Below are 23,858 nucleotides of genomic sequence, written 5' to 3'. Positions count from 1 at the left end.
GCATTTTCATGTTTAATTAATATATTTATTATTAATTAAAAGAAAAAAAAATCGCAGGGAAAATCTGTTCATCTTCATAGATTTGAACAGAAAACTTTATTTCTTTTTTCTTATTTTAATGATCCCTCAGGCCAGTAAACACAGCTCCGTCGGCTGGTTTTGCCCAGATCTGCTCCAGATAGACACAAATATAGGATTTGCTATTATTATTATTAATAATATTATTATGATTATTGTGATTATTACTCTCAGCTGGGAGCCGGTTCCCCTCGCTGGTCCCAGAACACAGAGGCCTCCCCCTCTCAGCCTGATGCGATGGGCTGGAAGTATGACCTCTGGTTCCATCCTGCTTCGTCCGGATGGCAGCTGGGGAGTCACCCACTCATGGGAATGAACACTCATACCCGGGTTCCCCCTGGGAGGGGGGGGGGGGGCGGGGACGACCTCTGTTCTACCAGGCACACAAAAGTTCGAGCGGTGCTCTTTAGAAAAAGAAGGAAAAAAAAAAACCTTACATCCGATCTCCCAGGGCAACCGAGGGGGGGGGGGTCGGAGGGGGCAGCAACAGCGAGACCAGTCAGTCCCGGCGCCCGCCCCAGTTCCACTCGCCTGACCTCATGTAGTTGGGAACGCACTGACACACAGAGGGGCTGTAGTAGTGGCCAGAGGGGCACTTCCGGCGCGGGGACCTGCAGGGCAGCCTGTAGCAGCTGTGACAGAGGAAAAAGAAAGCAAGTTAGGGTTCGGGCGCTGGGGAATGCAGCCTTCCTGCACCCAGTAACCCTCCCAGTAACCCTCCCAGTCACCATCACCAATGATGGTGCGTTACAGACAGTGACCGGTCCTGATAAGAAGCGCGTCTGCGTTACAGACAGTGACCGGTCCTGATAAGAAGCGCGTCTGCGTTACAGACAGTGACCGGTCCTGATAAGAAGTGCGTCTGCGTTACATACAGTGACCGGTCCTGATAAGAAGTGCGTCTACGTTACAGACAGTGACCGGTCCTGATAAGAAGCACGTCTGCGTTACAGACAGTGACCGGTCCTGACAAGCTGTGCGTCTGCGTTACAGACAGTGACCGGTCCTGATAAGCTGTGCGTCTGCGTTACAGACAGTGACCGGTCCTGATAAGAAGCGCGTCTGCGTTACAGACAGCCCTTCAGACATAAAACACCAGCTGCATGTTGTTTGGCCTTCAGCCGTCGTTACTGCTATGTCTGTCTGAACAGAGCAGAACCTTCACATTCGTACAGCCCACTGTGCAGTTCCGTTCATCTGCGAGACGTTACGACGGAATTCCACGCCAAACTTTCCCTGACATTCTTTGCACCGTTACTGTTTATTAAAGTCTCTTTTACTGTGCAAATGTATGTCGTGACAATTTGGCAAAAGCAACTGATCAAGTTCAATTTGGCTTCCTCAACTCATTTGTTTCATTAGCAGTGAGACTTTTATCGCACATCAAGTATATCAAATATCATGGTGTGATTTTTTTCCATTATTGTTCATTTAGGGCTTTGGGGGTGGGAGGGTCCCCCATGATAATTTTCTGTCTGTCTGTGTCCATCCATCCATCTGTCCACCCATCTACCCATCCGTCCATACGTGAATGTAAGACATGCTCATCCAATTAGCACCGCACTCCTACCTGCAGTTCTCGCGGTTGAACTTCTTGCCCTGCAGCAGGCAGCTGCGCTCGCTCTCCCTGCACTGACACAGGCAGGTGTCGGGGTTCAGAGGCTGGCTGCGCGGGCAGGCGGCTCGGCAGACGCAGCCGCACAGCTCGGGCTCCCAGCGCTGGCTGGGAGGGCAGGTGCCGGGGGCGGGCTGTCCGTCGCAGACGCACTCGCAGGCGGCTGCGTCTAGCCGCCAGCCTGCGCCGCAGCTGGTCTCCGTCAGCCCGTTCTCGCAGACGCACTCGCAGCGGCCCTCGTCCAGCACCTTGTTGGGGCCGCACAGTGCGAGCAGGGCTGCGTCCAGGGGGTCTGCTGGCAGGAAGTGACACGCACATTCATTCCTGGCAGGAAGTGACACGCACATTCATTCCTGAACATTACAGTCTACATCCTTTATGCCATTACGTACAATTAAGAAAAACAGAAATATTCATGGTCCAGTTATTTATATTATAATGAATATTACAGATGTTCCTCACTTTACAAGGGTTTGACTTAAGATATTTTTGACTTTATGATCCACATTCAGTAGTCGACTTTGTATTTCGAGCTGTTCCCGGGAAAGCGATATGCCGCGCTCTGCTTTCTACCGATGCCCAGCCACGATTCCAGTCTCTGATGCGATCACAAGCAAAAACACCTCACACAGTGTTTAACGGCATATCATGTTTTTTTCTGCATTTAACGAAATAAATTTTTATTTATTTTTGAATTGCTGGTATTTGGTTATAGTAATTATTTACTTATTCAGTGACTGTAGTTATTTAGTCATATTCCACTTACAATATTTTCCACTTGTGACCCCATCGAAAGTCGAGGAGCATCTATATTTTATCCCTTATGCGTGTCTTTTTGGAGAGAGCAGGGTCAGACAGTCCTTATTTAGGGTTAAGGGGGTAAGGGCCTTGTTCAAGGGAACATTGGTGAAATAAGCGCAGGATTTGAACCAACAACCTTCTGTTCAAGGTTGTTCAAGAAATACCTGAAGTAGTACTCTGTATTCTTACTCAGCTCTTTTCCGTGTCTGTGTGTGTGTGTGTACAAAAAAAAAAAAATGTTGCACTTTCTCAACAGTGTTCGGATAGATGGTATTCAGATAGATGGTATTCATTAGCCTGGGTCCTTATTGAGACAGTATCGGAAAAATTCATCGCAGCGTCTTAAAGCACTTTTGTAAGTCGCTCTGGTTAAGGGCATCTGCCAAATACTGTAAATGTAAATGTTCACAGGTACAGTGGTTTAACCAGCTGAGCAACACAGCACTACCTAGCGAGTGTCTTTTTGCTAATTTTTGCAGCTGATGATGAATATTTATGCTCCTATAGGCATCATATTAGGCGACATTTATAAACAGACCCCCATCACGCTGACACAAAAACAAGTGCGCTTCAAGAGCACATGCTCCGGCTCACCCGGCACAGGCGCGGGGGAGGGGTGCGTACCCACAGGTACGCACTGGCATCCAGCCGCGTTCCATTCCCACCCAGGGTCACACGGGACGTCAGGCACGGAGCACCTGGGGTGGGGGGGGGGGTAAACAATGGCGGAGCAAAGGATTACTGGGGGAAACTGGAGGTGCCACACTCACACACTATCTGAGACACCAATTTACCCAAATCAATCCTTAGAATAGTGTTACTTTGTTGATATATATATAGGGCCTTGATTAAAAGCCAGGCTGTGCCATCAGTCTGCCCAGCCCTGGGATTCGAACCTCTAACCTTCCAGTCATGCGCTTAGTGTCCAGTCCCATAGAACCACCGTATGCAAACCCGCGATGAACATGCTAAATCCACACATGGTGCTGGGGTTCAAACCAACAACCTTGGAAGCATGAGGCTACAATGCTGCCCCTACAGTTTGGTTCTGGATACTGCAGCCGTTCTCTAGCCCACTCAGCTACAACAGGACGGGCGATATTTTTGCACTCCAGGGACGGGATGCGTTACTCACAGAGGTCGATGGCTGGCCGCCGCCCTCCGGATTATCGAGTGCAGTGGTCTCTTCCCCTGACACTCACATGCCGTATGGTTGACGAACGTCACCATGATGACGGATCGCTCCATCCGCGGAGGGGACAGCTCCACCAGCTGGTAAAATACGCGGAAGGAGACCCACAATGCTCCGCTGCTTTTATGATGAATACAGTAATCTAATGAGCTGATTCAAATGAAAGATGATTTTCATAAATGAATCAGGTTGGTAAATCTAACTCAGGACTAAAATATAATTTAGAATAACAAGAACAATCATTGGGTCTTTAGGTATGATATGATATACATTTTCCTGGGGACACCTACGGCATCGTGGTGTCACCCATTTGAACACTGCTCCCAGAATGCACTGCAGCATTCGGCCATCACTCACGGTCTTGTTGATGAGGCTGTGGCTTGTGTTGCCGCAGTACAGGGCCTCGTGGTTGCAGCAGCCGCCACAACGGTGCACCGACACACACCTTGGCAGGTAGAAGTTGCTGGTGCTCTCGGGATACTCCTTGGACACCTCCAGGCAGACCTCCCGAGGCCGGCACATGGTGAGCTGGATCTCCTGCATGATGACTGAAAGGGGTAGGGGAGGTTAGTCAGGACTTTGGAGAAAATGCGAGGTATGGAACAGTAAAGGTGCCCTGATACATAGAACCGACCGAAAACATGAAAATCATTTCAAACGTATCATTAATCAGGAGATTTTGCCACAACAAAGCAGAAAGGATTCTGGGAAATTATATAGTGAGCGTGAATCAGGAAAAAGTGTCTATCGCTCATATTATCTGTACCATGGATTCCCAAAGGCCGCCATTTGTTCCACTTGGAGTCCATTATTGGGCCTGGCATTGTTGATTCCGGAGAATTCCGCCTTAAGGTTGCAGTGGAAAATTGCATTTGTTGGTTTGGATGTCAAGGTCTTCAGGCTGATGCGAAACTGCTGTGTGTAACAAGGCTCTTTGTGTCCTGAAAACAGCCTGTTTCTGTGTTGATGTCATTTGTTTAAATCAGTTTTGCCATTTTTTCGGTTCGGGGCAAAACGCAGAGAAACACCAAGAGCTAATTGTGCAGCTTGTTTTCCATCCTCTCCACTTTTTAAGTACTAACACATTTTAGCGACTGTACATTTTCCAATATATAGAGAATTGCTTCAGGATTCGAGGAGCAAGACTTTGCTGCAATGAAGTGGCATTTGCTTCCCGAAGACAGAGAGAACAGAGATGTTCGGAAACCGGAAATTAAGGTCAGTTTTAAATTACAACTAATGATCGGCAAAAGACTCTTGAACAGGGATCATTTCAGCTGAAAGAGAAATAACTTTTTGTGTAAGTTAAAGCCTTTAAGTGAAACTTCATTTATTGATTATGATAGCTGAATTAATCTACAATGGATTTATATTCATATTACATTATATTGTTGCCACAGAATCTAATTTCGGCTTGAAATGAGTGCTTTGTAAAAATTGCTATTCTTGGTATTGTTTTTGAAAACAGGAAATAGGAGATGTGTAGCTGTAAGGAAATAAAAAGCATATGGGAATGAAAACTAAATTTTACACCTTTGGAATCGTCCCTGTCTGCATGTACAGTGTACATAGTGCTGGAAACCCCTTTGGTAGAATGGACTGAACACAATGCTTCGTTACACGCTGACTAATTATTTCATTTGTGAAAAGTACAGGCAGCTACGAGGGAAGACCGCAAGCACAAGATTCACACCCCCGGCGGATGGGGCCTCACCCTCGAAGGTCCCGTCGAACTTGTAGAGCGCCATCTCACGAGGATCTCCCCACATGTCGTCGGGGGAGGCGTGGCCGCGCCAGGGGGCGGCGTGTGTCCGTCTTCGCAGACAGTCCTGCACCAGGCTGTACTCCGGGTACAGCGTCTCCAGCAGCTCATCCAGGCTGGACACCTGCGGCGGCTGCGTGTGGGAGGGAAGGGGAACCTCAGAGGGAGAGCCACAGCCAGGAGAGAACCTCCGTTCCTTAACAGACGCGCGCGTGAAAGGATGGCACCCAGAGATGTAGGGCGACTGAAAGCACGGAGAACATCAAAGCAGGTCAAATGATGGGAAAACAGGGTCAACCAGTCCCTGAAGTAATTGAGAGTCAAAGTTCTTGACGGTGATGTCACTCTGCCAGCTGCGGGATTTGAACCAACGACCTTCTGATCACAGACGGACATTGCCTGAACTAAAATATAATCCATAAAGACAGGTCATTTTTATGTTGGGTAGGGAAAAAGACCGATGGTGAAAACACCTCTAGTGTACCTGCCTAGATACCGATCAGGTGCCACAGTGACAAACTGTCTCTGTACCAGTGGATTTTTGGGATAAATCTACGCCCCAGCCCAGCTGTAACAGAACCCCGAGTGACGTGTTGTTAGAAGGTGCTGTGGTCTGGCGTCAAATCAGTGGAAGTTATGTGGCTGATGATTCATAAAAGCCAAAATATGAAGACAGATCTAATTATTTGAGCAATTATGTAGCTTGTAAAATGAGAGGAGAGTTAGTATCGTTCTTGGTGTCGTGTCACGTTATGTGTCAAAATTTATAGCTGTGGGTTTTGTTTTCATTTGATGCATCAGTAATAATTTATTTGACGGGGCACAAATAATATAGTATGTTAATACTCATGTATTAATCACAAACTAAATCTGCTGCAAACTCATCTCATATTAATTCATCATTAATGAATTGTAATGCATGTTTTATCTCAAGTAGGGACTATATTTGTTACTGTATCAATTAATTCTGTAAACCTTTATGGGCTATTGAAGGAACTACTGAAGGAACAAGTCACGTATAACACAAGTGAAATACTGATCTCGTATTTGTTCATCATTGATTAATCTTTTCTCAAGTGGACTATATTTGTTCATGATTTGTACTTCAGTAGTAACTGAGTTATTACTACGTATGTGCGCCCCATCAAGTAAAGTGTTTTCATTGCATCTAATGCAGGAATAATTAGCGGAGAACGTGTGGCTGCAGTTGTGCATTGCTGCCAATCGGATGTCATGCTCAGCTTAAATGAAATGAGGTCATAATTCTGACATAATGAAGTCATTTCCCTGCTGCCTAGCTTCTCATCGCTGTGAGAGAGGATCGCTGGGTATGTGTCATGCTTGGGGGCGCGGAGCGGATAAATAATCCTTGTGAACAGCTGCGGAATCTGTGAACTGATAAGCTCCGCATCGATTATCCACAGAGGAACCATTCATCCAGTCGGGCGCGATAATTAGGCTTTTATTTAACATGAGCTCCATTGTATCAGACTGGGGACTTAATAGTTCTTTTTGGCTTTTGTGAACAACCTGTCGGATCGCTAATTTCAACCAACCGGCGCCTAGGCAACGGTTCACTGGGTCTCACGCTCACCACCAGCATGTGACACGCCGGGGGGGGATGGGGGGGGGCTGTGAGGGGTTAGGCGTCTGGGACTGAAAAGGCTCGGCCCACATTTTCAATGGAGTATCGCTATCAGGTCGTAAGGGCTGAAAATTAGCGTGACCACAACCGGAAACCTTGAGATTCCAAACATGAGCGTGGAGAAAGACGATTATATATGAATGACAGGGAGCAGACAAAAGTGTCATTGTGGGGTCGTGCACCAATCAGCGGCAGCACAGACGGGCTGAAATGTGCGTTCAGACAAACACAAAGCCAGAGGGAGTGTTTATGGCTCCTTACCTTGGAGGTCGGCTCGTCTGTGTGGGACCCATGAGTGAGATTCGAAACACCAAGAATCCATAAAGCAAACGATAATATCCACATAGTGCACTACTGCCGGGAGGGGGGCAGGGGGTGGATCAACAAAGCTGCCTGCTCGACTCTTTCATCCCAGGGCGCTGAATTCCTTCATCCCAGCGTGAGACGCCCCTCCTGTGAGCAGAACTGCCGTCCAGATAAGGGAAGCCTCTGAGACCAGTGTCGGGGCTCAGCATTCTGGCTGAAGGGTCCTGGTCTCCCTCTGTCCCAGTGGGGCAGGCATGGTATGTCACTCCCCGTCTTCCCGCCTCTGCTCCACGTTTAAGAGAGACGGCGAGAGATCAGCGCCGTTCTGACGGGCGTCTGCAGACAGCGAAGCTCCCGCTGGCTCTCAGCGCTTTACTCTGCAAGTCCGGACGGGAGCCGAGATGTAAAAGTTTCGTCTTGAGTGTAAAAGGGAAGGAATTCCGGGCAGACGGCTGTGGCAGCGATCTTGGCAAGTGGCGTCCGCTTCCCGCTCTCTCAGGCTCTCTTTTGGACGCGGCTGTCCTCTGCGAAACACGCATACACACTCACACACAGGCGAGCGGAAGAATAAAACTGGGAGGGGCCTTCTTCTTTGGGTGTGAAAGTAGCAGGGAAAGGGGGGGGGGGCTTTCAGGGCTGCTGTGGCCACTTGTTTAATCCACTTCATTTAAAAACCCGTAAAAGGTGCTTCCCTACAAAATGAAGGCCACTACCCTCCCTCCATAAAACATGTCATGACGATGAAACCTTCAGGCTCCTGTTGTCCTAGAGAGCCCGCTTTTCATAACTGATCTTCAAATCAAGGAGGTCCTGCAAGCATGGGGCCGAAACAGAGGCTTGCTGAAGAAAGAGGCTCCCTGACAGCGCACCTTTCGCCCCCTAGCCTCATCCTGACCCCCACCACAGGCGACTCAAATCCCTTTTTGGTCACGTGTATTTTTTCAGACAATATGGCTAATAATTCTTCCGGGAATGATATTCCCACTTCCCCCTTCCCTTTCCTTTTGCCCCAAGGCTGTCCATTCTCTTGCACGCGCCTGTTTAGGAAAATCAGTGTTTTCCTATTGAGTTCTTCCTGCTCCGCTTCCCAGTTTGAGGTACATCTGCAGGAAAACCGTCTGCATGAGCCTAAGTCTCCCCGGAAAAGAATTGATTAGACGACAGGATTCCGTTGTGGCCTTCAAGAGAAAAATGCGATGCGGATGGGTGCACCTAAAATTTCGGAACCATTTTCCTTGTGATAGCCCATGTGGGGGAAGCAGTGTGTCCCTCAGTCATTAAAGGGGGGGCTCAGGCTTCTGAACCCCCCCCCAGGATCATGAACTTTGTCTTATTTTATCTTTCTTTCAGTAGCTGAAATATGCACATTGCTGGAAACCCGGATATCCTGATGTAACCAAGCATTCCTCCCCGGTAGCACTATTCTGCAATTAGATTATTGCTTCTCCCCCCAGAGAACATCAGAACAAAGTCAATCAGACACTAGAAGGGAAACGAAAGGCAACGCTTCAGTGACATAAACAACCGGCAGCATGGCGGTTTGGCCCCGGAGCTCGTTTTACTCACTGTATTCCTGCTTTAAGGGGAAAGCTGACGGCAGACTAGTGAACGTGTGAAGCAGGGAGAACTTAGGGCCGTATCTGGGAGGTATAATCCTTACAGGAAGATGGAAGCGTGAGCACTGAGCTGCAGGACCAATACAAGCAGAACTGTGGAGATACGTAGGAGCTCTTCCTGGGGGAGATGCTTAATTGGGGGGGGGGGGGGGGGGTTTGCACAAATATCAGTGATGAAGAATGGGGGCACCTTCAACCATTTGGGCAAAAGGGGCAGCTCCTCATCCCCCCCCACCTACATCATCCCTGGTTAAAAGACAGGGAAGAGGTCTGCATGACCAGTAGCAGGACATACTGAAAGAGGTGCACATTGAACATGTGCGTATTAGCGTGCGATAAGCCCCTGTGGGCCAGGACAAGCTGCCACATGCGCTACGACAGAGCAGAAGTCACACGGTACGCAGACATTTAGGGAAGTGCCTCAAATCGGGAGAAGGACAGTAATTAGCTCAGTTCCGTATATGCGGCCCTCTGTGTCCATCCATCCGTGTTTAGCGGATATGGCACGTTAGCGGTTAGCAGTCCGTGCTTAGCAGGTGTAGCATGTTAGCGGTTAGCAGTTCGTGTTTAGCGGGTGTGGCACGTCAGCGGTTAGCAGTCCGTGTTTAGTATTCAGACAGCCCGAGGGAAGAAACTTGTTCTGAGTCTTCCGCTGTTGGCCAGGATAGCTGGGATACCATTTCACCTTGATAAGGTGAAAACAAGAATATTGGAAATGAGGAGCCGGGCAGGTGGCAGAATTTTTCTGTAAGCTACAGGACACGACTCTGCGGTCCGACTGGCCTTCAAGCAAACCGACAAGCATCTTATGTAGTCGTCACTGCAAACCTACAGGAAACGTAACCCCTACGGATGCAGGGAGCTGTGTTCCCCTTAGCATGGACTTCACTGCTCGTTTCTCACCTATAGCTATAATTAAGTACCAACATGGCAATTAAGCAGGAATGATCCTCAGTGCTTGTTTGAAACTTGTAGATTTTTTATAACTTCTTATGTTCACCTGACTTTCAGTCAGCTGTTAATTTGTGGCTGTAATTTTAAAGAGGAGGAAGATGATCATACGATGGCAGAAAATGCTGCCGGTGATGCTCATGCAAGTCTGTGCCTAAAGCAGAGAGTAAACCCTTGGGCTAAACCCAACCTCACAACAAGAGGTTTTCCCAGTGCACTGGCCGGGATGGACATGAGGGGCTGCGAGGGCACGAGGGATGAGGTCTGTGGACACAAGGAGCATCAGCCTGCCAAAATAACGCTAAAGCCTGCCAAGCCCCCCCCCTGAGAACTCAGGGCTCAACAAAAACATCTCATGACATCACTGGTTTGTGACGGTCAAGTGCATAACAAGGCCACGATGGCCGTTACTCCGTCCAGCCTCGACCAAACCTCCGACGATATTTACCATCTCGCTGCAGTCAATTTTGTTTCTTTATTAATGTTATATAGGTGGGATTTTGTTCACGCTCAAGCTGCTGCGGTGGGCAACCAAAATCCCTTCTTCCGCATAAAAATTTCTGCTTTGAGATGAATTTTGAGCGTAATCCTAGACTTAATGCGATTTGGTATCCCGTCGGTCCCTGGCAGACTTTTAGTTATAGATAATGCACCTCCACCATTCAAACGCTCCAAAAATAAACATCCAACAAACATTCTAGAAATCGGTGCCACGACACTGGGGTACAGCGATGTACCTGTAGTGAAACTGTAGGCTGAAACAGGAAAAGGAGACACCCAACAGACAAGCAACTTAAGTAACTTAAATAGCTTGATAGATTGACTGCAGGTGTGGGTGATGATTATAGACTGAAGCTGCCTGGAGGTAGATGTGGCTATGGAGGGTTAATTAACCTGCATCAGGTAACTTGTGAAATGGATCCCGGACCGGATGGGTACAGCCAAAGTGTCACAGAAATATGAGCATTTCCAAGAAGACTGTAAAAGTACAAGTGAATTATTTCCTGTGACACAGTACAAGGGTTTGCAAGATCTATTACATTAAAATGGTAGCAGCAATTACAATTATACATATTCTTTATTATAATTACTTATATCTATACATCTCTAGCTGTTTAATATAACCACCCATGTACCTTCCGAGCCACTCTTCCAGAATGGGGTGCAGCGATATTAATTAGTGTAAACATATATATTTACTTTTAACATAACATTGAAAAAAATGTGCAGCTGGCATCATGATCAGTGAGGCATTGATACAGGTGCCCGTCCAGGTGCCCATCCAGGTGCCCATGCAGGTGCCCATGCAGGTGCCTGTCCAGGTGCCCGTCCAGGTGCCCATCAACTCAGACACCTGGACTAAGAGTCGTTTTCCCAAATGCTAAAGCTGTACTGTTTGCCAGTAATGAAACAAACCAGCTGTTTGTATGCTAAGGAAAATAACAGGGCAAACACTGGCATTCCAGAAGCTTCAGAACCTGCTATAGTTTGCATTATAGCCAAGTTACACTGTGCTCCATACTGCCCCCTGGAGTTATAACTATGGATCTGCAGTTATAACCGTATTTGGCTCTAAATAAAGTTTAATTTGCAAAGCATAAAATTGAAAAAAAAAAAACAGGATGTGAGTTAAGAATCTAACTCCCAGGATTCTCACACAGTCGTATTTCAATACATTTTTACTGACAACTTTCTGACACTTGTCCGTAACGTAGATTTGTGTTTCGTATACTGCAGGGTGCTACAGGTTTAGAACATTGTTGTGCTTTTTATATCTGGGGGGGTGTCATTCCTCTTTAGGGAACCCAAACATGATTGCCCAGCTTCGCCAGAAAACTGTAAAGAAGAAGTGCGTAAAGACATATGTAAGGTGCATGAACGCCGATCCCTGCAAGCAGACTGGCCATTTTTAGCCAGAAGATTGAATGCAGACTAACCCAAGGGCCATTTTACAGCGCAGGCTGTTGCAACAAGCAATGCTGACCCCAATTCAATGAATTTCTTTAAAATATAATAACTCTGAAGTAACTTTATTTCTCACGTCTACAGTTACATCTTAACTCTCTCATGTCTACAGTTTACAGAAATAAGTATTACAGTTTTACAAAGCAGCCACAAGAACTGAATAGGCGAAAAATAAAGTTATGTTTTTGAGTCCAGACAGACAGACAGACAGACAGACAGACAGACAGACAGACAGACAGACAGACAGACAGACAGACAGACAGACAGACAGACAGATAGATAGATAGAACATTGAACCCAAACCCATGTCCTTTATTCACTGATTGACTGATGGATAGATAACAGACACTACATGCTGCACAGATGCTACACTGATTCTAATGTGCAAAAAAGAGGTAGTAAGAATATTCTGGAAAAAAAAGAAAACCATGTGACACGTGGGCACGGTTAGAGCAGGACGACAGCACCTCAAAAAAGGTGAAGAATTAGAAACTCCTAAGAAGTTTTACATTGCAGGTTATTTTGTAAGACACAGCAGATTCATGTGCATTTATCACTAGCTGCCACCACAGTAAACCCCAACCCAAATATCTGGCATCTGTTATTTACTTGTTAGCAGGGGTCTTTAAAATGGGGTAAATATCCAAATGTGTTGGGAATCACAAGTCATGAATATGCAAGATGTGTAACTGGAATTGTCACTTGGAAGCAATTATGACGGACAGTTTATGCACACAGAAATTTAATGCTGATGTTTTGCCTTTATTGAGAATCTCAATAATCTCACAGAGCATAATTTGGGTGAATATTAACAATGTAGCCTAAATTTCTGGCTACGCATCACAAGACGGTGCTGAAGTTTTGTGGTTGAGTAAGGTGACGGGATCCTGACACCCAACCGTATCGCTAGATTTTGTTTTCTTGTGTTTCCCTACATCCCGAAACAGCCACCTTTTGTCTTCTGTCCACTCTCAGGCCTCATAGCTTCCTCCCACCTGTGTCACATGACTCCCGTGTTACATGATTAATGTATCACATGACTCACGCGTCACATGCTTGGGGCATACTTCACGCCATTGACTTCATATCGTCGTGACAACAAAGATCAAACAGAAAATGACAACAATGTCAATAACAATAATGCGACTGAAAAAAAACACTGTATGTACAGAGAGATATAATGGAATGTCTGCAGTTCCAGTTCACTAAACAATAGGCAGTAAATCGTTTCCATATCATTGTGCAATAGAGCATTTTGGTCTTTTTAGAAACTAAAAAGTGTGAACATATAATTAGGTGACCAGTGACCTCGTGCTTCTGTAAGGGGTGGTTTTTGCTATTATTTTTTTCCCTTTATACTCCAAAGTTTGAGCATTTCTACTAAGTGCGGCGTGTCATATTAATGGTGGGCAAAGGGGGACAGCTTGAACACAGTGATGAACAGAGACCCCATAACCTTATGGAACACCGCTGAGGTGGAGCTCTCAGCAGAACTGGTAGTTGTTGGCCGTCATGAGAGGCTGATCTTCATGTAGATGGTGACATGACGGGTCACCGGGGTGCCCACAGGCCACTGGACAGTCGTACGACAACGCCTGCTGGCCCAGCGCAGTTTGCTGGTCATTCTGGTAGATCGGCTGGGCAGGGAGATGATTCATTGGAATGTCAGTCTACTCTTAGCGGAACGATTCAGAAGATCATCTCAGACCTTCGTATTATATGATTTTATATACTTTAGCTTTTCTAAGTGACTCACATCGCAAACGGCAAATGTTGGCGAGATTAAATCAAAGTTGACGATGGGTACAGGTCTGTATGTTATTAATGCCTCCTGAGATGGGGGTGCAATGCATAGAATGTGATGCGATGCAGACTTTTAGTTTTTCTGCATATGAATCTATTTATTCTGTGGGTGCATAAATGTACTTGCCTGCAATGCCTGGTCACAGAGGAGCCTCTCGATCAGCTGGATGATGTCATGGAAGGTGGGCCGTCTGCCAGGGTCCATGTGCCAGCACATCTTTATAATCGCGTATCTGAGGGAAAGACCGATTTGGTATAACCTTACAACATGACCTGGCTGGAGGTCTCCACCTTTCTGGCGTCTACAGAAGATGGAGGGTGAGTAAAGCTCATTACACACCAACCACACATAGTACAAAGCTGTCCTACTTACATCTCCTGGGGGGCAAACTCTGGCTGGGTCATCTGATAACCGTTTCTAATCTTCTCGTAGAATTTGATGTCTACTGGAATTCCCGGATATGGGTTCATACCTGAACAAAGGAAATGACATAGATATTTACACAAATACTCTAGACTGTTTATAACCTACTTGAGGGCAGCACTGTTGGTTAAGACTCTTCATCTGAAGGTCACTGAAGGTCGTGCAAACTCGCCTAAACAGGAATACGTAGGAACTGATGGCTCTTATTCAGGTTTCAGTCTTATTTTGTTCAATATATTATAATCCCTGAATCATCTATTGAACCGAATTGTAGGTAGATCATTGTCACACCCTATTATAGACATATACATATACAACAGATAAATATTTATACACACACATAAGCGCACTTGAAATTGAAAGATTGCTGGTTTGAATCCCCGACCAACAAGGCAAGGTTCCGCCCCCAAGCACTGCTCCCCGGGCGCTGAATTAGCTGCCCCCTGCTGTGTCACGGCGTCAAATATGGGTGAAATGCAGAGGGCGAATTTCGTTGTTGTGTGCTGTGCTGCGGCGTGTCAACACTGATCACTAAATTCTAATTGCGTTTTATAATTACTCACACTGAATTTGTGTTTCATTCAGCTTTCAAAATGAAATATAATTTTGAGTTTGACATATAATGCAGACGCAGGTGACCAAAGCCATTTCGAAGCTTGGACTCCATTCTCTTGCTAACTAGTTGCGTCTGACTGGCCATCTCACCCAGTGAGAATATCTCCCAGAGCAGCACACCATAGGACCAGACGTCACTTTGCACAGTGTACACGCAGTCGAAGATGCTTTCCGGGGCCATCCATTTAACGGGCAGGCGGGCCTGTGCACAGGGACAGCAGCTATTCATGTTACAATACACAACAGCTGCAATACATTAACATAGAGTGTCATGCAATAAGTAAAATATGTCTCCTGTTCCAGAACAGCATAGCACTGACCATTAAAAATTAAACATTAATATGCATGTTTACTGGAATACAATATTAGATACCACTTTACAATAGGGTGGAAGGGTCGACTTTATATTTGCATATAGTGAACCGTTCCCTTACATTTCCTTTGATCACATAATTGGAGTCATTCATAATGTCCCGGGCCAGGCCGAAGTCACAGATCTTAGCCACTCGGGAGTCTGTCAGGAGCACGTTCCTCGCGGCCACGTCTCTGTGGATGCACTGGGGAAATGAGGGCGGACGTAGCGGCCATTTTGGTCAGTCTACAGGGTGGCCAACAGAGCTCACAATGCACAGAATCACTGTTACGTCGTTTGCATAAATAACAGATGAGGTACGGGTGGCGTTTGTACATTTTTCGAAGCGAGGAATTCCAGGCCTTGGGCCACATGGCAGGAGAACCTCAGCAGGTCGTCCATGTCCAGCGGCCAGCCGTCCGAATCGTCGTCCTCACACAAGGAACCTGGAAGATGGGTATGAAACTGCTGCCAAAACACCATGGGAAGGTGCCGCGGAGGAGTACCGCCTTTTAAAGGAATCTAGAAGCTCCCTTACCCTGAGAAGATCCTGTCGACATCAATGTCGGTCTCTGGTTACACCCAGAATGTAAGGAGCAGACTCCGCTGTCACTGATGAGATATGAGAGAGGAAAGGTATGTTTTTGATGAAACGTCACTTGGGTGATTCACTGCAGATGTTCACATAAGATACATGAAGTCTGCTGTATGACAGCTGTGGCATCCATCCATTTTCTGTACCATCTTGTCCTATCCTGGGTTCCGGAACCTATCCCAGGAGCTACAGCCACAAAGCAGGATGGGGCGCCAACCCACTGCAGGGCACACTCACACCATTCACACACACGTATACACTTATGGGCAATTTTGGTAACTCCAGTTAACTTTAGTATTTTTTTGGACTGGGGAGCAGAGATCCTGGAGGAAACCCCCTGATGACACGGGGAGAGCATGCAAACTCCATATAAGGAACTCTGGTCCCAGAGGTGTGAGGCCCTCGGCTGTGACCGCCGTATTTACGTTTAACATTTCCGAGGCAGTTTAGCGGTATAATGCAGCGTGACGTTACTCTGTCTCCTGTCCGCCAAACACCGCACCAGTGAGAATGAAGCCTGTCAGACTGAGTGCTGTGGGCTGTGCGATTCTCTCCACCTCTTGGTCGACATCCTCTTAGGGTGCACGTTCTTGTAGTCCCATACGTTCTCTTGCAAGCTCAGGAGGAAATTCAGAAAGGTGTCCGCCTTGTTCCGTAGGAAGTTCTGAAGGTCTCCGTGGCAACAGTACTCAGTGATCACCAGTATCGGGCCTAATTGCAAACATATAAATAGGGTGTGGGGGGATGTCAGGGCTTTTAATGATGATAGATACTTCATTGTCATTGTCATACAACAACGAAGTTGAAGTGCCTCTTCTGTACAACATTCATCCAAGATAACTTAATAAATACGTAAATGCTCGTACGTTCATTCCGGCCCCCCCACCTGTGCCCACACACCCCTTTCTTTGATGACACCAGAAATTAGATAATTTCATTTCAGCATTCACTAGCATAATTGCCTTAGGATAAAAACTTTTTTAACTGGTTTGTCCTTATTTTCATTGCTCTAAATCTCCTGCCTGAGGGCAGCAACTCAAACAGACGGTGTCCTGGAATTTATTTATTAGTATTTGCGATGGGGGGGGGGGGGGGGGCTCTGTAGCTGATTTCCAAATGAATTGTACATTTCTTGTACTGAGCTGTTTAATAGGCACTTTTAATGTAAATCGCGTAAAATGTACAGATGTGAGCTTTTTCACTGAAGGAAGCTTTCTGCTTGGTCTACCTCCATGAGTGCAGGCTCCCAGCAGATTGACGATGTTCTCGTGCCTCCCCAGATGGCTTAAGATCTTCAACTCCGACATTAGGGCTTCCTTCTCATCGGAGCGAGCGCTCGCTGCAGGAGACACGTCCTGATTTTTCATGGGGGTGACCTCGGCACCATTCCTTCTGTCCGCAGACACCTTTCAGCCTAAACACGGCACCTCTGCGCGCGGCGAAGACTCACGTTTGAGCATCTTGACGGCGACCTGCACGATGTCGTCCTCCTTCTCCAGGCCGTAAGCGGTCGCCTCCACCACCTTCCCGAAAGCTCCTGCACCCAGTATTTTTCCTGGACCGAACGCAGACCAGGCCGGCATCTCACACAACATCATCTCCATCATCATCTCCATACGTCCTCTGTAATATGCTGCATTATTCTGCTGGTAACACATGACTTGAGGGGGCACAAATAATGTAGTAGTACACTCTTCCATCCATCCATCCATTTTCCAAACCGCTTATCCTATTGGGTCGCGGGGGGTCCGGAGCCTATCCCGGAAGCAATGGGCACGAGGCAGGGAACAACCCAGGATGGGGGGCCAGCCCATCGCAGGGCACACTCACACACACCATTCACTCAAACATGCACACCTACGGGCAATTTAGCAACTCCAATTAGCCTCAGCATGTTTTTGGACTGTGGGGGGAAACCGGAGTACCTGGAGGAAACCCCACGACGACATGGGGAGAACATGCAAACTCTGCACACATGTGACCCAGGCGGAGACTTGAACCCGGGTCCCAGAGGTGTGAGGCAACAGTGCTAACCACTGCACCACCATGCAGTATAGTATACTCTTAGTATACTCTTACTTAATGTATTAATTAATCATTAACTAAGTGTTATTTACATTCTGATCCCATGTCTGTTCATCGTTAATAAATCATGACGGTTCCTGTATTTCATACAGTTACTATATTTGCTCATGATTTGTATCTGAGTAGTAACTGAGTTACTAAGATGCTTGTGCCCCCTTGAAGTTACCGTTTTGCTATTTCACTTTATCTCAGATTTTGAAAGTAGTTTTATGGGTAGGACAGACATTCCTAGCATCACACTTCTGAGGTTTTTAAGAATTATTTGTCAAAGCATCGTATATCAGTGACAGAAAAGCCAGAAGGAATCTCACCAAGTTCCAGCTTCTCCCGGGGAAATTCCAAATGCTCATTATACGGAAGCTGGGTAGGATCAATAAAGCTGGTGCTATCGCAGGCCTCAACAATCTTCCATCGGATTTCATATCTGGGTTTCTGGAGATCAGAACAGGAATGCCACTTTGATCCTGGACGTGCTGGATTCTGAATTTCTGAGCTGCACAAATGCAACAGTAGTAAATCACAAATGGAAGATGTCAATGAAGTGGTACAAGGTCTGACTTACCTGTTTGTACTTATAAAACAGAATGATCAGCAGCAGCAGGAAGAGACCGGCCAACCCAACAGCTCCAGACAGAATGGGTATGAACATCTTCGACAAGGCTTTTACGGGAAGACATTAAATTAAAAACAAAACGGACATGCTAATTAAAATTTTAGCTTACTGTACTTGCACATTTCTCAGCATTTTAGTTCAGTGTCGGTGCCAGAACTGATCTGACGGCCAAGCCCAACATTTTCATGTGGGGGGTGTACATAGGGAGCAGGATATCGTGAAGTAGGGGGGAATAACAAACGTCGGCAACCAGTTTTGGTGATTATTTTTGGGAGGGTGCAAGGCACTGACACTAAACAGACCCACCCCTTTAGCCTCCAGGGGAGAAAAGAATCATATTTATTGAAGATATGATTTGACAGGAAGAAGAGGTTAGCAAGTAACAATCTTATAACATCATCTTAAAGCTCCAACTGTCCTCTCTAAGAAACAACAGGAATTTACTGGTAAAAGCAGTATGAGAGATATGAGCAAAAATCAAAGTGTCCTCTACAGGAGACAAAGATGAATTGCTGAACCTCAGGAGGTTAAAGACTGTTGTGATATTTTGTGTCATTTTCTGAAATTATCACATTTACAGCCAGAAGGTATAACTGCTGCCAGGTTGCATGAGGTGGCATGAATTAATTTCGTGTTTCACGTGGAAACTAACCGTGAGGAGTGTTTGGAGGAGGCTCGTGCAGGGTCAACATGTCACTGCTCTCTCCAACCACGTTAGAGGCCACACACTCAAAGGTCCTCTCCAGGGAGGGCTCACTCAAACTCAGCGCGCTCCTTGCTTCCACTGGCCCATAGTCCTTTCTCTGCGCCGTCATCGTCTGCGTGGGGGGGGGCTCCAGGGACTCTCTGTCATTCCCACAGCTCCTGTAGGTCCATGGGAAGTTTACAGCAAGGCCAGACATGCACAAACAACTGTACTGTTCCGGTATGATTAGTGGCGCGCAGATCCCTGATACGTACGAATTTCTGATGCCTGAGCACTGGTACCAGACCAGTTCGGGTGCTGGGTATCCAGAGGAGATGCAAGTCAGGGTGCTGTTGTACCTCCTCACGCGAGTAACGGGCTTTTCTGCCAAGAACAAACCATTGGAGATACAGTCAGAGGTGCAGCGGTGGCTATAGGCAGGAGCACGAGCGACTATGTAAATTCATTTGCAATGAAATGTAAATGAATTTGTAAATTAAACTATTTTCTGTTTCATCACAGAAGTTGCTTTTTACAACATGCATGTTAATTTTCCCCTTGGCGCCGCATTTTCAATGGAAATCTACAGAGGATTCTTGTACATTTCGTCTAAATGGAGAATTTGTTGATGAATATGCTCCAATTATGTGTTTTCAGAGCCCAGTCAGATGTCATGCTTCACTGGGAGTCTATGGGTGTTTACCAGTATGCGTCCTTAACCGTTCTTGTGTTCTGGTGTAGACACCATCTTCCATTGCCGAAGACCAGTTCCAAAGCTCAAAGAACAGAAATATGGAGGACAGTACAAAATCCTAGAATGTCGTTCTTGATTACGCCCAATTATCAAGGATACATCGGGTGCATCCTCACCACGAGAACAATCCCACAATTCACTTTGTCCCAAGGTCGTTCTTGGGGTCCAAGTTAGCAAGAACACTCTTGCCAAGAACACAAGTGCGTTCTTTGCGTTTTTGGCATTGATACGCACCGCATGAGAGCTACATGCATAGTTCTTGCTTAGCCAGTGTTGATTGGACAGATAGACTTGCAGTCAGATATTCTAGACCAATAACATTACTGTTCACGACTGACAAGTTGCACACGGCCTTTGCTGTTGGCTCACAGGAATCATTCATTCTGCTGCGTTTAGGAGCACTGAAGCATTTTGTCGAAACCCAAAGTGACCGTTTATCGTTTAAAATGTCATCTTTTGTCATTGGCTTATGCAAATAAAGTCATTATCAGCAAGTTTTGAGATTGATAGTTTGTTTAATTTTGAAGTTGTGTGACTTTTCATTCCACTGCTCTGCGCTTTTCCACAACACTGCACACACACATAAAATGACACACAGTCTTGAAAACTATGTACAGCTGCGGAAAAAATTAGAGAGACCATCACGCAATTTTTTGTTTCACTCATTTCTCAATTTATGGGTTGGTTCTTCTCTGTTTCCTATTAATGAAGCTTCTTCCTGGAATTAAGAGACGTCAGTCCTGCTTCTAGGAGCCTGATATGAACTGTCCTAGCAGTGCACTTCACACCTGCACTTAATGTTTCCCATTGCTTTTGAAGGTCAATTGATGACCCTGTTACTCATGAAAAACTGCCGGATAAGTTAACGGTCACCTCTGCCGTTGGGTCGCTTCTGCCCTCTACCTGGCTAATTTCTGGTCGTTCCCAGTGTCTCCTGCTTCACCTTGTTCTTGTGTCCTGGTGTCTTAGAAACTTTGAACCTTGAGGCATCCTGCTGCTCAGTGCAGCCTTCTGCCAGCAGAACCAGAACCACTATGAATTGCTTAAAAATATAGAGTGGTCTCTTAGTTTTTTCCGCAGTTGTATATTTATGTTATATTTATTGTATTGCATTGTATAACATCATAGGCGGCATAATGCACTGTATACTTGCACATAAACGTGCAGCTTAAAAATAACTCTTCAGCTTTGAGTCTAGTTTGCGAGTTAGCTAAGCTGTGTCTGTGTTCTAGCTGAGCTACAGACTTTGAACCAATATGGCCGACACTGCAGCTAATGTTGTTGACTTCATTCTAAAGATGTCCTTCTATGAAGGAGAGCAGAGTTTACTTCAGTAAGGAATCATAGTCACAGAGTACTCAACTGGTTGGCTGGAACAAAATCTTGGTATGGATTTTTACTTTCGGGACCTGAATTGTCCAGCCCTGACTTTGAACGGCAGCATTCCTATGTATCATCATCACCCTGGGGCCAAAAGAAACTTGGCAATGGTGTGGGTCCCTAACAAAGCCCCTGGGTAACAGGGAAGGACTTACGGTAGATCTTAATGGTGAAGGTGAGCGACCGGGTGACCTGAAGGTTTGTAGCGTATAAGCTGTACTGGCCTTGCTCGTCGGCAGTCATTCTCCCCAGCACCAGAGATTCCTCATACCTGTAATGATAACATGAATCTGTTTTGTGGGGGGGGGGATACTAAGTCTCAAGCTGAAGGGAATGGCAAAGATTTCTTTTTCATTTTTTATACTGCATGCAAATTATTTCCTATATCCCTTTCTAAGGAAGTTTATTTTTGGTAACACACAGAAAAACCAGATTTCCCCTTTAAACCTTAAAAAAATGTTCCCAGAAGTAAAAAAAAGAACAAGAATTGGCCTCTCTGTCACCTTGTAATGCAGTGCTTATCAATCCTGTCCTTCGGGACCCACACTTGGTCCACGTTTTTGCTTCCTCCCAGCTCCCTGCCAGACAGTCCACGTTTTTGCTACCTCCCAGCGCCCGGTGAAATAACATGGTCCACCAGGACCGGACTGGGAAACGCTGCTGTAGTGGTTGAGCAGACGGATGGTTGCAAATAAATAAACGACTTTCCATTCAGCAGGCTACCTGGTGCTGATGTTGTGAAGCGTTGGCCCTTTGCAGGAGATGTTGTGAGGCCCTGGCGTGGTCCAGCAGCACTCCTCTATGGGGGGGTATGCGTGGATTGCCACTCTCAGCTCCACATCCTCCCCCTCAGTCACTGTCACAGCTGTGCCATTCAGAGTTAGCTCTGGACGCAGGGCAGAGGACAGCTGCACATACGGCTTTTCTGTAATGGGAGTTGGACAAACCAAGCTTTCACTGTACACACCTTTGTATCTGAAAACATTTACAAGCCAAAAAGGAATTCATTAGCAGCACTACTTTCTTCCATGAAAGTAAACATTTCTTATTAGTTTCCGTAAATTTTTAAATTGCGCTCAACTTCTGGGATTTTGGTCAGGGAAGCACAATTGTGAGAGGAAGGTTGCTAGTTTGAATCCCCGGCCAACAAGGTGCAACTGAGGTACAATGAGTAGGACACCGCCCCCCAAGCCCTGATCGCCGGGTGCTGAATTAGCTGCCCCCTGCAATGTCACATATGGGTTAAACACAGAGGACACATTTCGGTGTTACTGTGGCGTGTTGACAATTAATCACTTTCCCTGAGATTGTAATTGTGCGTTGATCGTCTACTGTGTTTTGCTTGGCTGCGAGTGCGTTTATAGAAAATTAATCGGCACCCTTCTGACCAATCAGATTGGAGAGCTTGACAATGCCTTGGTGTAATACTGTAGCACCGGTGAGATGGACCTGCATAGTGGAGCCCATCTGCATGTCTCAGCATTGTCATGATCCTTATAAATAGCCCCTGTATGTGTGTGTGTGTGTGTGTGTGTTATTGTAATTAGCATTGATTGTGTTATTGTATCGTAATGTCTGATGCGGGGATAAATGAGCATCAGAAATAAGTCGATATTGAGATCGAACTCGGATCCACTTACCTACAACCTGAAGGAATGCAGTGGATCTGCTGGTTCCCACTTTGTTGGTGGCCCTGCAGGTGAAGTTCCCTGTGTCAGACATGGATACTCTTGGGACAGTCAAAACTCTGTCGACTCTTGTTCCCTTATCATCCCAGTCCACCTTCTTCCATTCCTTTGTCTGGAAACACCACAACATTATGCTGAGATGAATACTGAGACATTAGAAGCTGTAGATCAATAAACATAAGAGGCAGGAGATATTTCAGCATGTGCATTTCATATTAGACATTTCAGCATGTGCATTTCATATTAGACATTTCAGTTTGGGTCTGCCGTCCAGAGGCACTCACGGTTTTGGAGTTGTGCTCCCATTTGACAAGGTAGAGGGAGTCTGGATTGTGTGTGTAGCACGTGATGTTCAGACTCTCTCCAACGATGCGTATGTACTCATGCTTCTCCAGGGAAATGCTTGGCGGGTTTCGTATCTCTAGAAGAAATATGCAAGTGTTTCATGTTTCCATACCGTGCAGCAGAGGTTTGGTCGCATGTCCTGGCATACAGACGAACGGGGGACTGTCGCTCACTCGGAAAGACTTCAAGCGAGAACATCCTGGAGATGCTCTCGACCCCACGGAACCACGCGCTGCAGACGTAGTCCGCGCTGTAGCTGAGGTGGAGGTTGTGGATCGTGATGCCTTCCTTGGAGTCCGTGGTGTATCTCATGCCTGGAGGGGTGGAGCTGCCGTTCTGCATGCGAAGAGAGAAACTGGTGGCCCTGGGGTCCGTCAGTGGACACGTCAAGAGACAGCTGTCCCCCTCCGTCATCTCCACCCTCACTGAATCACCCGGGTCAAAAAGATGGGTTGGACCTACAGAGACAAGCAGGGGCTATTAGTTTTACATGAACTATTCCTCTTAAGTACCAATATCTTGGTGCCAAAATTACAATTCAATGTTTAATCTCAACGGCATCATTTTAAAAGAACTAAATAAGTAAAC

At 46.3% G+C, this 23,858-nt stretch overlaps 2 protein-coding genes across 3 annotated transcripts; both read right to left on the bottom strand.

The window, feature by feature from the left end:
• Positions 1-39: 39 nt before the first annotated feature.
• Positions 40-7,949, bottom strand: LOC125720184 (vascular endothelial growth factor C-like). 2 transcript variants are annotated; one of them, XM_048995363.1, is made up of 7 exons: positions 7,355-7,949; positions 5,401-5,581; positions 4,044-4,234; positions 3,630-3,766; positions 3,089-3,192; positions 1,649-1,988; positions 40-710 (listed from the first exon to the last, which is right to left on the bottom strand). In XM_048995363.1, exons 1-7 carry the CDS (start codon positions 7,436-7,438, stop codon positions 578-580), a joined length of 1,170 nt encoding a protein of 389 aa, XP_048851320.1. In that variant the 5' UTR covers positions 7,439-7,949; the 3' UTR covers positions 40-577. The 2 variants fall into 2 exon arrangements, with proteins under 2 accessions (XP_048851320.1, XP_048851321.1); XM_048995364.1 differs by having other exon boundaries at positions 1,649-1,985.
• A 4,026-nt stretch (positions 7,950-11,975) lies between these two features.
• On the bottom strand, positions 11,976-23,763 carry LOC125720089 (macrophage colony-stimulating factor 1 receptor-like). Its single transcript, XM_048995139.1, has 19 exons — positions 23,444-23,763; positions 23,210-23,346; positions 22,878-23,037; positions 21,961-22,162; positions 21,393-21,508; positions 19,379-19,487; positions 19,071-19,282; positions 18,368-18,465; positions 18,117-18,237; positions 17,171-17,275; positions 16,949-17,059; positions 16,278-16,431; positions 15,664-15,737; positions 15,462-15,571; positions 15,208-15,330; positions 14,864-14,975; positions 14,108-14,207; positions 13,862-13,967; positions 11,976-13,568 (listed from the first exon to the last, which is right to left on the bottom strand). The coding sequence occupies exons 1-19, from the start codon at positions 23,682-23,684 to the stop codon at positions 13,416-13,418; spliced, it is 2,544 nt and encodes an 847-aa protein (XP_048851096.1). The 5' UTR covers positions 23,685-23,763; the 3' UTR covers positions 11,976-13,415.
• Between the last annotated feature and the right edge of the window lie 95 nt (positions 23,764-23,858).

This window comes from Brienomyrus brachyistius, chromosome 24 (genome assembly GCF_023856365.1).
Source record: "Brienomyrus brachyistius isolate T26 chromosome 24, BBRACH_0.4, whole genome shotgun sequence".
NCBI classification, from domain to species: Eukaryota; Metazoa; Chordata; class Actinopteri; order Osteoglossiformes; family Mormyridae; genus Brienomyrus; species Brienomyrus brachyistius.
The sequence above is the reverse complement of the archived record's forward strand: the minus strand, read 5'-3'. Positions and strand labels throughout refer to the sequence as shown.

What these genes read in the sequence shown, in the direction of transcription:
- LOC125720184 (XM_048995363.1), bottom strand. Translation starts at nt 7,438, where the DNA reads ATGTGGATATTATCGTTTGCTTTATGGATTCTTGGTGTTTCGAATCTC. An exon ending in CAGACGAGCCGACCTCCAAG is followed by an intron (nt 5,582 to 7,354) that starts GTAAGGAGCCAT and finishes TCCCACACGCAG; the next exon opens with CCGCCGCAGGTGTCCAGCCT. An exon ending in CTCCCCCGCGCCTGTGCCGG is followed by an intron (nt 1,989 to 3,088) that starts GTGAGCCGGAGC and finishes ACTTCCTGCCAG; the next exon opens with CAGACCCCCTGGACGCAGCC.
- LOC125720089 (XM_048995139.1), bottom strand. Translation starts at nt 23,684, where the DNA reads ATGACGGAGGGGGACAGCTGTCTCTTGACGTGTCCACTGACGGACCCC. An exon ending in TGCTCAGGCATCAGAAATTC is followed by an intron (nt 19,283 to 19,378) that starts GTACGTATCAGG and finishes ATGGACCTACAG; the next exon opens with GAGCTGTGGGAATGACAGAG. An exon ending in CGCCGTCAAGATGCTCAAAC is followed by an intron (nt 17,060 to 17,170) that starts GTGAGTCTTCGC and finishes TGTCTCCTGCAG; the next exon opens with CGAGCGCTCGCTCCGATGAG.